The sequence below is a fragment of a genome, unplaced genomic scaffold (genome assembly GCF_019419815.1).
Source record: "Pyrus x bretschneideri cultivar Hongxiangsu unplaced genomic scaffold, Pyrus_bretschneideri_v1 Contig21, whole genome shotgun sequence".
NCBI classification, from domain to species: domain Eukaryota; kingdom Viridiplantae; phylum Streptophyta; class Magnoliopsida; order Rosales; family Rosaceae; genus Pyrus; species Pyrus x bretschneideri.
Window position 1 is genome coordinate 3,019,985 of NW_025999513.1, and position 13,729 is coordinate 3,033,713.

The 13,729-nt window shown below is 40.1% G+C and overlaps 1 protein-coding gene and 1 pseudogene across 1 annotated transcript; both read right to left on the reverse strand.

Moving 5' to 3' along the window:
- Positions 1-2,648: 2,648 nt before the first annotated feature.
- Positions 2,649-3,506, reverse strand: LOC103959237 (uncharacterized N-acetyltransferase p20-like). Its single transcript, XM_009371587.3, has one exon. It carries the CDS (start codon positions 3,345-3,347, stop codon positions 2,787-2,789), a length of 561 nt encoding a protein of 186 aa, XP_009369862.2. The 5' UTR covers positions 3,348-3,506; the 3' UTR covers positions 2,649-2,786.
- Positions 3,507-6,760: 3,254 nt separating this feature from the next.
- On the reverse strand, positions 6,761-11,086 carry LOC103937662 (annotated as a pseudogene).
- Between the last annotated feature and the right edge of the window lie 2,643 nt (positions 11,087-13,729).

Genomic DNA, 13,729 nt, shown 5'->3' on the forward strand with positions numbered 1-13,729 from the left:
CCTCTGGACTAGGTCGCAGCAGAGGGCTACCTCACGGTTTTGTCTTTGCAAGCCGTAGCTCCAAAAGGCCTCACTGAAAGGTACATGCTGGCAATGGATATATAAGGCCCAAAGACCACGCCCTCACGGGCGATGTGGGATACTACAATCCACCCCCCTTAGGGAGCCCGACGTCCTCGTCGGCACACCACAACCGTGAACCTGGCTCTGATACCAAATTGTCACATCCCAGCCCTCCCTCGCAGTGATATTGTCCGCTTTAGCATTCCCCCTCTGGACTAGATCGCAGCAGAGAGCTACCTCACGGATTTGTCTTTGCAAGCCGCAGCTCCAAAAGGCCTCACTGAAAGGTACATGCTGGCAATGGATATATAAGGCCTAAAGACCACGCCCTCACGGGCGATGTGGGATACTACAATAATTGTCACATCCCAGCCCTCCCTCGCAGTGATATTGTCCGCTTTGGCATTCCCCCTCTGGACTAGGTCGCAGCAGAAGGCTACCTCACGGTTTTGTCTTTGCAAGCCGCAGCTCCAAAAGGCCTCACTGAAAGGTACATGCTGGCAATGGATATATAAGGCCCAAAGACCACGCCCTCACGGGCGATGTGGGATACTACAATCCACCCCCCTTAGGGAGCCCGACGTCCTCGTCGGCACACCACGACCGTGAGTCTGGCTCTGATACCAAATTGTCACATCCCAGCCCTCCCTCGCAGTGATATTGTCCGCTTTGGCATTCCCCCTCTAGACTAGGTCGCAGCAGAGGGCTACCTCACGGTTTTGTCTTTGCAAGCCGCAGCTTCAAAAGGCCTCACTGAAAGGTACATGCTGGCAATGGATATATAAGGCCCAAAGACCACGCCCTCACGGACGATGTGGGATACTACACTGTGTCTATGTTTCAAAATTTTATTGATGGTTAGAGCTGACAAGTAATAATTGATGATAAATGACTAATTTGACCTTGAATCTGACTGAATTAATTCTGCAATCTAATGGCAAAATGTTAATTGACTGATTCTAAATAGTTCAAGGGGCTAATTTACCAAAAAAAATAGTTTAAGGGATCAATTTCAACAGGATTGATAATTCAAGAAGTCAAACCACAATTTACTCTTTTGGTTGTAAAAAGATAATTTATTTTATTGTTTATTCATAATTGTTTTAGCTGTTGTGACTATTTATAATCTTTACTTACATATTTAGAATCAAAATACCAAATCCCCTCCATCCAAATAAACACCCAGATCTCCTGGTCTACTTCGACAAGGGCACCACGCCCTCGACAGGAGGTTCAGCCCAGATGAATTATGCAACTTGTTGGGGCTCTGATAGAGGCTTTCACTCTCAAAGTTCTGCTGCACGCTCTTCCCATCACCCTCAGAAATTGTCACATTGGAATCCATACTCTGTGTCACGCTCTCAGTCTTCATGTTTGCATAGGAGAGAGAGCTCTCACTTCAATAACTTCACACTGCTTCCCTGAGATCAAGGAAACCCTCGAAGGAAACGACACCGAGAAGATCAAATCCCTGAAGAATGCCATCATGCTCTTCCTCAACGGTCTGGGTCTAGGTTTTGCCTAGAGAAATTGGGCGAAGAAGACAAATTAAATCATGAAATTATAGCCAATTAATCCATCCTTTGAGAATAATATATGTTTGTGTTTCTCCACTTACGATTAATGAATCTTTATCGTCCACACATAAAAATCAGAACTGTTCATTCTCTTCATCATTATCTAAAGATCATATCTGCAAAAAATTATTCAATTTGAATTTTTTTTAATTATTGATATACATGAAACAAATCGACGGTTCATCATGATGATGTTGCTTGTTACTAAAACCGTTAATTGGTTTAAGACATATAGATGATTAAACGATTTCGAATTAAATAATTTTTTCTCTATATAATCATTAAATAATGATAAGAAGAATGAACTATTCTGATTATAATGTTTGAACTATAAAAATTCGTTAAATCATAAATGTGACATCCCACATCGTCCAGGGGAGTGATCCTTAAATGTATATTCTCATCTCTAACTAGCACGAGGTCTTTTGGGAGCTCACTGGCTTCGGGTTCCATTGAAACTCCGAAGTTAAGCGAGTAGCGCGCGAGAGCATTCCCATGATGGGTGACCCACTAGGAAGTTCTCGTGTGAGTTCCCAGAAACAAAATTGTGAGGGCGTGGTCGGGATCCAAAGTGGACAATATTGTGCTATAATGGAGTTGGGCCCGGGAAGTGGTCCCGTCCGGGTCGGGATGTGACAATTTGGTATCAGAGCCTAACCCTGGCCGTGGTGTGCCGACAAGGACGTCGGGCCCCTAAAGGGGGTGGATTGTGACATCCCACATCATTCAGGGGAGTGATCCTTAATTGTATATTCTCATCTTTACTTAGCATGAGACCTTTTGAGAGCTCATTGGCTTCGGGTTCCATCGGAACTCCGAAGTTAAGCAAGTAGCGCGGGAGAGCATTCTCATAATGGGTGACCCACTGGGAAGTTCTCATGTGAGCTCCCAAAAACAAAATTGTGAGGGCGTGGTCGGGGTCCAAAACGGATAATACTATGCTATGGTAGAGTCGAGTCCGAGATGTGATGGGGGATATGACCGGTATGTGACAATAAATGGGAGGAGTGAAGACATGAAAATTATCATTATAATATAAAAGGTGGATTCATGAAATACCATTACATTTTTACTAATTAAAATCATAAATACATATCAGATAGAACATTCATAATTGTCCTATTTCTTTTATTGGGTACAAATACATCAAGTTTGCCAATCTGTAGAGAGAAGACTGAAAATCACCATGTCCCTACTCCTTCCCTTCAACATACAATATTTTCTCAGCACACCTTCTCTCTGAAAGCCCACCTTCTCAAGTAACCTTTGCGATCCCACATTGTCCACATCAACAAGAGCTTCAAGTCTATCCAAATGTGTCCACTCTTTGAATATTGTATCAGCCACCAATTTCACAGCCTGGGATGCAATCCCCTTGCCCCAGTACTTGGACCCCAAAACATATCCAAGTTCACCTCTGCACCGATTATTGCCCGGGAAAGCGGTAACCGAAATGGCACCGATTGGCCTGTTGTCAAGGCAGATTGCTTTAAACCAGGGGTGGGGGACGACAACATCCTTGATAAAGTTTAAGGCTTCTTCTTTGGAAGCATAGGGTTCCCAAGTGCAGAAAACTGTGACTTTCTCATCTGTGCCCCATACCATGAAATCATCAATATCCGCGAGATCCAACGGCCTCAGTGTTATCTTGGACAGGTCAATCTCAGTGCCTTCTCTTCCATTTGACATCGCAGAACTTCCCTCCATATGAACAATTCTCAATATATTTATTCACTTTTAAGCATTGTCTGAAGAGCATCTGGGTTTTAGTATGCATAAAAAGTGAGGGCACAAGAAGTTGCTTGGAGATAACGTTGGATTAAATGGAAGAGGGTCCAGCTGGGTTCCTTGCTGGTCAATTACCTTTGAGTGGCGAGCAAGAATTGGACGAACTGCCACAAATAGTACGGGTACTTGTGGCCGCCTTGGTTGACCAAGTAACAAAGCACCACTAGGCAAGTGGCTACACAAGTTGGGGCCACCTCTGGGTAATTGCTCATCTGTGGAGAAGACATTTTTGTTATTATTGTGTTATGCAGGATGGGATGGAATGTAGTGAGATGAAATAGTTAGCGTGACAAAATAGCGTGGCACACGTCGTTCTTGGAATGAATTTGGTCCCATTTTTTGTACCACACTCTCCTCCAATGGAACAAACTTGTTCCACTCTGAAACACAAAATTATAATTGTCTTGGACAAAATATCCCTTCTCTTTTGCAATAATTCTACCCCACAAATAGGAAAAAGATCCTCGCCGAATCCTTTTTCTAAGGATTCTGGGGATTCCGTGATCATATTTGTTCATTGTACATCGTGCGATCATAAACTATTTAAATTTTAAAATTTAAAATTTAAAATTAAATATAAATAATACCTAACGAAAATTGACCGCATAATGTACGATAAACGGACACGATCATAGGATCCCAAAAAAAGGATCCGGTGAGAATCCTTTTCCCTCCAAATATGCTGACCTAATCCCTCCTCCGTCGATCCCACCTATATACCTTCCTCCGTCGATCCCATATGTGCTGATCTAATGCCTCCTCTTCTTTTCTGTCGAAACCATGGCAGCGTCATCGCACCTGCTACAGAATCCACTCACTGGTCCCATAATAACCAAATACCAACTTTCACTGGACTTCCCTCTCTATTGGCATCATCTCTTTCAATTCCTTCTTTGTTGCTGTTCGACGACAAGGTCATGGTCGTCGTTTTGGGCTTATTCACATTATTGCTAGCCCGGTATGAGATTTAGTCCACTTTCTACCCTCTAAATGTAAATAATATCACCTATTATAAAAAAAAAAAAAAAAAAAAAACAACAAACATGAGTACGCTGGTCATTTAATCTTTTCGTTTCATTCCGTCCTATGTACAAAACATTGAAAAGAACAATTATCCTATTCCGGTCTGTTCATACCAAACATAGCACAGAACTCCATTCCATCCCATTCTATCCCATTTCATCTCGTTTACATGTTAAACGATACCTTAGTGCAACTGGGCTAATTGATCATGTGTTTTGGAGAAAGAATTGTCATCGTACGATTGATGTTAGTAAAATTCCTATGAAATATAAGGCAATGAACTTATTTTAATTAAAATTTTATATTTCAAATTATTTTAATTTACCAAAAGTCAAATTTGAGTGAAAGAATAGGTTAATTACAGAAACACTCTTTGGGATCTGTCGTGTTTTCACAAAATCCTTTTACGTTTGAAACATTACATTAACACCACCTGACGTTTTAATTTTCATTCATATAACTCATTTTGGTAAAGTCGTACTAATAGGACAAATCTATCCTTATAATTAATTACTTAAATACTAAAAAAGAGATTTTATAAATAAATAGAACAGTCAAATAAAATTAAACATTACATTAAATGATTTTAATCTTATAAATAAACATAGGACGATTTACCGCAACGATAAAAAATAATAATAGACATATATATTTTAGTGCAGATTTGATCCCTACCGATCCCGCTACCACCTAACATTTAACAAATTAACTCATTAACATTATTGTTTGTCCAAAACAAGAACATTATCGTTTGTCCCTCATCTTCTCTTTGGCTGCATTTTCTTGATCTTCAACCTCATCATCTTCTCTCTAGATGCATTTTCTTGATCTTCAACTGCACAAACAAATTGCTTGTATTCGACTCTTTGAATCCATCTCCGTTGATTTTCTGAAATCTTCTCATGCTTTCTAAATTTGATTTGTATATAATTTTTGTTGGCGTGAGTTGACTCCTCATTACAGTAGGATTTGTTACCTTTCTTATCTCCTTGCAAACAGGATAGGGTTTATTAGTTTTATTCTTTTCTTGTATCATATATATACGAAGCATTCCAGAACCCTAAATCAACACATACGAACCAAAGGTGTTGCTGGAAATGAGTTGGGGAAAGGGTAGTGGGGAATTGTGGGTCCGCAGTGAAAACAGGGAAGTTAAATGTCCGGATTCAAGGGTGAAGAAGATGGAGGAGGAGAAGATGTGAGATTCTGTCAAATTTTTTTGTTTGTTTTAATGTTTTATTAAATTTTAATTTGATTTCTTTTACTTTTTATATATAAAGTGTTTTTTTTTTTTTTTTTTTAAGTTTGTTTGTAAGTAATTGTAAGGGTATTTGGCCTATTAATATGATTTTTTCACCAAAAAGGGTTATGTGAAAGTAAATGTGGGGATGTTAGTGTAATGTTTCAAACATGAGGGAGTTTTGTGAAAATACATTAAACTTCAGTGGATGTTACTGTCACATCCCGGCCCGGGACGGATCACTTCTCTGGCCCGCTCCACCGCCGTAGCACGATATTGTCCGCTTTGGGCTTACCATTCCCTCACGGTTTTGTTTTTTGGGAACTCACGAGCAACTTCCCAGTAGATCACCCATCATGGAATTGCTCTAGCCCCCTTCTCGCTTAACTTCAGAGTTCCGATGGAACTCGAAGCCAGTGAGCTCCCAAAAGGCCTCGTGTTAAGTAGAGATGGGAATATACATACCGGCCCAGGGCAGATCACTTCCCGAGCCTGCTCCACCACCGTATCACAATATTGTCCGCTTTGGACTTACCATTCCCTCACGGTTTTGTTTTTGGGAACTCACGAGCAACTTCCCAGTGGGTCATCCATCATGGGATTGCTCTCGTGCGCTACTCGCTTAACTTCGGAGTTCCCATGGAACCAGAAGCCAGTGAGCTCCCAAAAGGCCTCGTGCTAAGTAGAGATGGGAATATACATATAAGGATCACTCACCTGCGCGATGTGGGATGTTACAATTACTATAATTAACCCTATGTGAAAGAATAGCATGGTTAATATATGAAAATAAGTTTTTTTTTTTTTTTTGGGTTAAGCGATATATTTGTTAGATTAGATGTTAGATTAGGAAGCAGATGATGTTTGAATCCACGCATTGGTGCAAGGACAACACTCATCTTTATCACTGTGGTAGAGGGCCACTTGTATATATGAAAATGTATGAAATAACTTTAACAATTTGATTACAACTCCAACTCCTACTCTTCTCTTAATTTTTGGAAAGAAACAATATTATTTACACTAAGAGGGGGAGAGGGGGCTTAACCTTATAATGGGCTAGCAATAATGTAGTTCAAATTCTCCTATGGTGAAAATTGAACCTAACATTTTACTTACATGTGAAGAGGAATATCATTCGACCATAGTACTAAATGACAACCCTTCTCTTAATTTGACAACCCCAAAATTTTACTTAATCAAATTGGAATTTAGGACTGGGTTCGGTTTGGGACCGAACTAAAACAGGTATACCGAAAATATATATCAGATAGAACATTACTTGCATAATTGTCCTATCGCTTTTTATTGGTTACAAATACATCAAGTGTTCCAATACGTAGATAGAAGACTGAAAATCACCATGTCCCTACATCTTCCCTTCAAAATAAAATATTTTCTCAGCATGCCTTCTCTTTGAAACCCTACCTTCTCAAGCACCCTTTGCGATCCCACATTGTCCACATCAACAAAAGCTTAGACTCTCTCCAGATGTGTCCACTCCTTGAATATGTCATCAGCCACCAATTTCACAGCCTGGGATACAATCCCTTTGCCCCAGTACTTGGACCCCAAAGCATATCCAATTTCAGCTCTGCACCGATCATTGCCCGAGAAAGCGGTCACCAAAATGTAACCAATTGGCCTGTTGTCAAGGCAGATTGCCCTGAACCAGGGGTGCGGGATGATGACATCCTTGATATAGTCTAGGGCTTATTCTTTGGAGGCATAAGGTTCCCAAGTGCAGAAAACTGGGACGTTCTCATCTGTGCACCATACCATGAAATCATCAATATCCGCGAGATCTAACAGCCTCAGTGTGATATTGGACAAGTCAATCTCCCTGCCTTGGTTGACCAACTGTCAAGGCGCCACTAGGCAAGCTTTCTAATGACACTCACAAAAAAGGGTTTCACAAATAGATCATTTGATTCCTTCCGATCTTTAATTGCACATATCCAAGAGAGTCCCCAAAATATTTGTTTTGTTTTGTTTGAGTACATCGATATTTTTACACAAATAAGAGGGAGAGTTCGAGTATGCCACACAATGGGTAACTTAATTTGGTATTGAATTCGTCATTCACGAAATTCAAATCTAAAACCTCTCACTTTCAAGTGAAGAGGAATACCACTAAACCATAATAATGTCTTATTATTCCATCATTTAATAATAAGAAACAAGTTGACAAAGATAATTAAAAATAAAAAAATAAAACAAGCAGACATCTTTTAATAATTGGAAGAATGTTTGAGGAGTAGGATAGAGAGTCTCTAAATCTAGAGAGTGGGCAAAAGTTTTAAATTTGTAGAGTGAGTTTATCAACTCTATTGAAGCATTAAAAAAAAAAAAACAAAAAACAAAAAAAACATACATGACATTTCATGTTGGAAACTGAAATAGAAAGGAACAAAGTTATCCGAAAAAATTTAGAAACCTTGAGTGGTGAATGATTCTTGGGATAAGTCAAGGACTAAGTCACTCTCTTTAAGACATTTCACTGCTCTGCCCAAAGTGTACAAGCAGTTCACAAACACCACGTCGTCCTCATGATAAAACAACCCAAAATCTTTTTCTTCTAATAGGTTATTCCTTGCATAATGAAAGAACTTTCGAATTCACACCTTTTATATATGTTGCTTTCAGAACTCAATTTAAAAAAAATAATAAGCTGTTGTTTCTTTTTCTTCTGCATCTTTTCTTCGAAATAGGGAACATATATATATGCAAGACAAGAAAGTATACGTTGCAAATTTTTGAAATTCAAGGGCTTGAAAATCTTAAAGAATCAAATCTGAAAGAATCTAAACTGAAGAAAACCAAAACGGTCAAATCAAAACTATAAATATTCAAACGGAACAAAAAAAAAAAATTGTATAAGGACATAATTTGACCTAATCTTCTTCTCTGTTCAGAGAAGGGATCCCATCAATTAATATGAGAAAGCTTTCTCACATTTCAAAAGTAGTGGAGGAGATTACTCCTCGTCAAAAAGTAAGATTAAAGACAATTTAGGTTATATATATATATATATATATATATATATATAATGATTGTAATATACCCAAATATAAAAACCGCAACGGGCACAAACATAACAATTAAAATATTTAAATAAAAGCATATTTACTTCAACGCTTCAAAATTAGCAAAAGTTAAAATTTGTGGAGTGTGTCGAAGATGCTTTTAGTCCATTGAAAAAGATATTTCTTTGTTTTATTACGTTGTCTTGGTGCAACTGGGATAATAATAGTAGCAGTAGTAGCAGTAGCAACTACTGTAGTAGTAATAGCAGTTGTAGTAGTAGTAGTAAGAGATGTGAATTAGGCTAGCCACTCAATAAGCCGGTTATCTAATTAAGTAACAAACTCAATATGCCATCTTCATATATGTGAGTCGATTGAACTTAAGATATCTTACTTACAAATGAAAAATAATACTATTAAGTCATAGTACTAGTTAGTAAAGCATCTTCTGTTTAAAATGAAAGAATAGCATTTCACAGTTGGTGAATTGTGACGACCCGTCCCAAATTATAATATATTTTATCCTCGAGTGCGCTGAAATGACTATTTTGCCCTTGTGGGCCTTGTGATGTAGATGTATGTATATAGTCTTCAATCATTTTTCCATCGACGTGAGTAAGTGGTATTCGACGTTACGAGAACGTGGATGCAAATTCGGGCTGAGTCGGGCACGTAGTGGAGATCTTGTAAAGGAATTGGGTTGGGTTTAATTGCATGAATCCAAAGCATGCAGCCCAATTAGGGCTTGAGGCCATTTTAATATAGCCAACCCGTGGCCACACACACGCGCATGTGCAACCTGCATCCTTTCTCTCTTTCTCGAATTTTATTCTCCGTCCGTACAACCGAGAGCATTCACCCTCAAACTAAACCAAAACTCTATGGATCGAACTTGGTGTTTCCAGATTCTTACTCTCCTCGAACCCTAGAACACGGTGATACCTTTTGTTAAGTGGGTTGACTTCGAAAACCCGAGACTCCATAAGCTTCAGCAAGGGGTGTAATTTTCTCCAATGTGATCGCGAATGTTTTAGCTAGTTTTGGGACTTAATAAGGTACTATTCTTGCTCCACTAGCACTTTGGAACAATTTTAGAGCAGTTTTGACGTTGGAACACTCGGGTTTATCGAGTTGCAGATTTGGCCAGACTATCGAAGAATTTTCCGATCATATACCGTTGGTTTTAGGACTCTAAACAGGTAAGAACATGTTTTAATCGTTTAGAGCTTCATTTTGGTATAATTTTCATGAAATTTGGTTGAAAAACCAAGAAGATATTAAGGTTTAAGAATTTTCCAGTTTCTGGCAACACAGATTGTGGCCAGCGATAGAATCCGACGAACCATCAGAGAAGATAGAGCATATTCCGTCAACTTTGACGAAATATTCTTAACGGTGTCAGATTTATTTAACGAAATATCCTATTATTTAACGGCATATTCCCTAACGGCGTTAGGGTTACCGTCAGCGTGACAGGCATGTGACGACGCGTGGCCAGCGCTTATGGCCTTGCCTTGGCCGGCATGTTGGACGTTGGAAAATTATTCTAAAAATATGGGGATGCTTGGGGTGTTGAGTAGGCCACGATAGTATATTCAAACACCCCAATTGAGCAACGTATGAGAAGTTATTTCATAGTGATGGTTATGTGCTTAAAAATAACATTGGGTAAAGTACAAAAAACTACCTCAACTTTTGATGTCACGACACTTTCATACCTCATCTTTTAAAATTGACAATATCATACCTCATCTTACGAATTTGTGACAATGTCAGGCCTCCGTCAGTTTTTCTGTTAATTTTTCTGTTAAGTGCTGACGTGGCTTGATTTGGAGCCCATTTCTATTAAAATATTATTAAAAACTAAAAAAATATTTAATATTTTTTAAATATTAAAATAATAAATAAAAGTAAAATAATAATAATAATAATAATAAATAAATAAAACCCTAGTCGTCCTTTCCCCCCTCCTCTCTCTCTTCCCTATCTTCATCTTCAGAAAAAGAGGAGGAAAAAAAAAACCCCAGAAGAAGGAAGAAGAAGAAGAAGGAAGAAGAAGGAGGAGAAGAAGAAGGTTCTCTGTCTCTTTGGCGATTCTTCTTTATCAATTCGTTAGCTCCGGCAAGTTCGGCGACTCTATACTTGTCAATCACAACAGAGGGGGTTTCAGGGCGTTATACTTTAAGAATGGTAACTGCGAATCGAGATTTCGACATGACCACCCGACCTGCCTCAGGTGTTGTGGTGCCATGCTCATGATGATCACAAAGAGGTAAAGGAGGTAGCACTATCACCAGTGACTCGTAGCTCAAGTAGCTACCCGATTTATCTGATGAAATCTCACAAGTCACGGGAAGAGGAGTAGACATTCCCCTCTGCTTCTTTGCTTTATTCGTTTCCTAGCCCATAATCTCAACTCTCTCACAATCGTCGCCTAGTGGAGGAGCGGGGCGTTTCTTTGAATTATTCAAAGAAGCTACCTGCTGGGATTCGCGTTTGGAGACCAGTTTCGTTGAATGGGAAGAAGAGGAATCGTTAGCAGCCTTCTTGGAAGCATTCTAATTACGAGTGGTTTCCGCTGCAACCCATCAACTCAACCCCTCTCCCGGCTCGCCCTGTAGAAAAAGGTATGTAGGCTAAAAATTATATTTGTTATTGATACATGAATGTGGAAAAATGGAAGAGAATGCAAATGGAAGAGAATGCTTATTTTTTCATTATATTTCTCTACAAGATTACAAGGATATATATACATGATACAAATGTGTAGGTAGGACAAGGTAGGACGGCTAGTAGACAAGCTAGGACGGCTAGGAGACAAGCTAGGATGGCTAGTGACAAACTAGGACGGCTAGTGACAAGCTAGGACGGCTAGTGACAAGCTAGGACGGCTAGGAGACAAGCTAGGACGGCTTGACGACTGTAGGACGACTTATTCTTCCAATACTAATATTATATACAATTACACAAGGATTCCAACCATATTCCTTATTTGTCTAACACTCCCCCTCAAGTTGGAGAGTGGATGTCAAGAACTCCCAACTTGCGTAACATACCCGAAAACTTTTCTTTCCCAAGAGGTTTGGTAAACAAGTCTGCCAACTGTTGTGCCGTACCCACATGCTTGGTCTCTATTGTGCCATCTACAATCTTATCTCGTATAAAGTGACAATCCATCTCAATGTGACGAGTTCGTTCATGAAAAACAGGATTGGCAGCTATATGTAACGCTGCTTGATTATCACAAAATAAAATGGAAGGACCATCCAAAGGAATGTTCAAATCCTTCAACAAAAAACGAAGCCAAACTATCTCGCAACAAGCACCTGCCATGGCCCTATATTCCGCCTCTGCTGAAGAGAGCAAAACGGTTTTCTGTCGTTTCGTCCGCCAAGAAATCAAAGAACCGCCCAAGAATACACAATACCCAGTAGTCGAACGGCAAGTGATAGGGTAACCTGCCCAATCAGAATCACAAAACGCAGTTAACTTGGTCTGGTTGTCAGAACGAAATAATAAACCTTGACCTGGAGTAGCCTTCAAATAACGAACAATACGAAGCGCAGCATCCATATGAGATATCCTTGGCTCGTGCATAAAACGGCTTAGAACATGCACAGAATAGGTGATATCCGGCCGAGTGATAGTAAGATATATTAACCGACCTACTAATCGTCGATACTTTTCAGGATCCTTGAGAAGTTCTCCTTTATCAGATAATTTTGTGTCATCCATAGGAAAAGCAATGGGTCGTGCTCCCAAAAAACCATAGTCCTTGAGAATTTCTAATGCATACTTGCGTTGAGAAATAAAAATCCCTTGTTTGGAACGAGAAACCTCAATACCCAAAAAATATTTTAAATCACCAAGGTCTTTTATCCGAAAATGATCACGGAGAAAAGACTTCAGAGAATTAATGGCACTAGCATCATTGCATGTAATCACAATATCATCCACATAAATGAGCAAAGCTGTGAAAGAAATACCAGACTTTTTAGTGAACAATGAATAGTCAGCTTTGGATTGTTGAAAACCGGCAGAAATGATGGCACTAGTGAATTTGGCAAACCATTGGCGAGAAGCCTGCTTAAGACCATAAAGTGACTTGTGAAGGCGACACACAAGATTCTCCCCCTGTCGCCGAAGACCAGGAGGAGGAGACATATAGATTTCTTCATGTAAGTCACCATGTAAGAAAACATTATTAACATCAAGCTGATGAAGAGACCAAGACTGACTAGCAGCAAGAGCAAGAAGACAACGCACCGTAATCATCTTAGCAGTAGGAGAAAAAGTGTCATGATAATCAATACCTTCAGCCTGAGTGAAGCCTTTAGCAACCAAACGAGCTTTGTACCGGTCAATAGAGCCGTCGGAATTGTGCTTGAGTTTGTACACCCACTTACAACCAATGGGAATTTTGCCAGGGGGCAAGGAAGTTAAAGTCCAAGTACCATTAGCATGTAAAGCTTGAAGCTCCTCAGTCATAGCACGTTGCCAATTGGGGTCAGTGGCAGCCTCGGCAAAGGAGGAAGGCTCCACAGTCTGACTGACAGAGTTAATGTAAGAAAAATGCCGGGGAGAGTAACGGTGATAAGAGAGAAAATTACAAAGTGGATATCGCGTACCTTGTGTAGAACCGGGTTGCGAAGTCGAAGATGGGTGGGATGGCAGAATCACCTGCGAACAAACGTAGTCTTTTAAATAGGATGGAGGTTTATGGGCACGGGAAGAGGTGCGGGGAAGGGGAGGATTGGTAGGTAATGGGGGGGTAGGGATGTCCGTGGGTAAAAGGGTGAAAGGTAAGGAAGTAGCGGGGGGGGGAAGGAGGGGATGCCGAGAGGGCAGGGGCATGGGGAGGAACGGGTAATGGGGCAGCAAGGGAATCTATGGGAGGCGTGGAAGGGGAGGAAGGTGGAGGAGGGTGAGGCGTCGGGGCAGGAAGGGGTGAGTTATATGTAAAGTCCAGAGGGGGTGGGATGGGTAGGGTAGGCGAAGAGGATGGGATATGA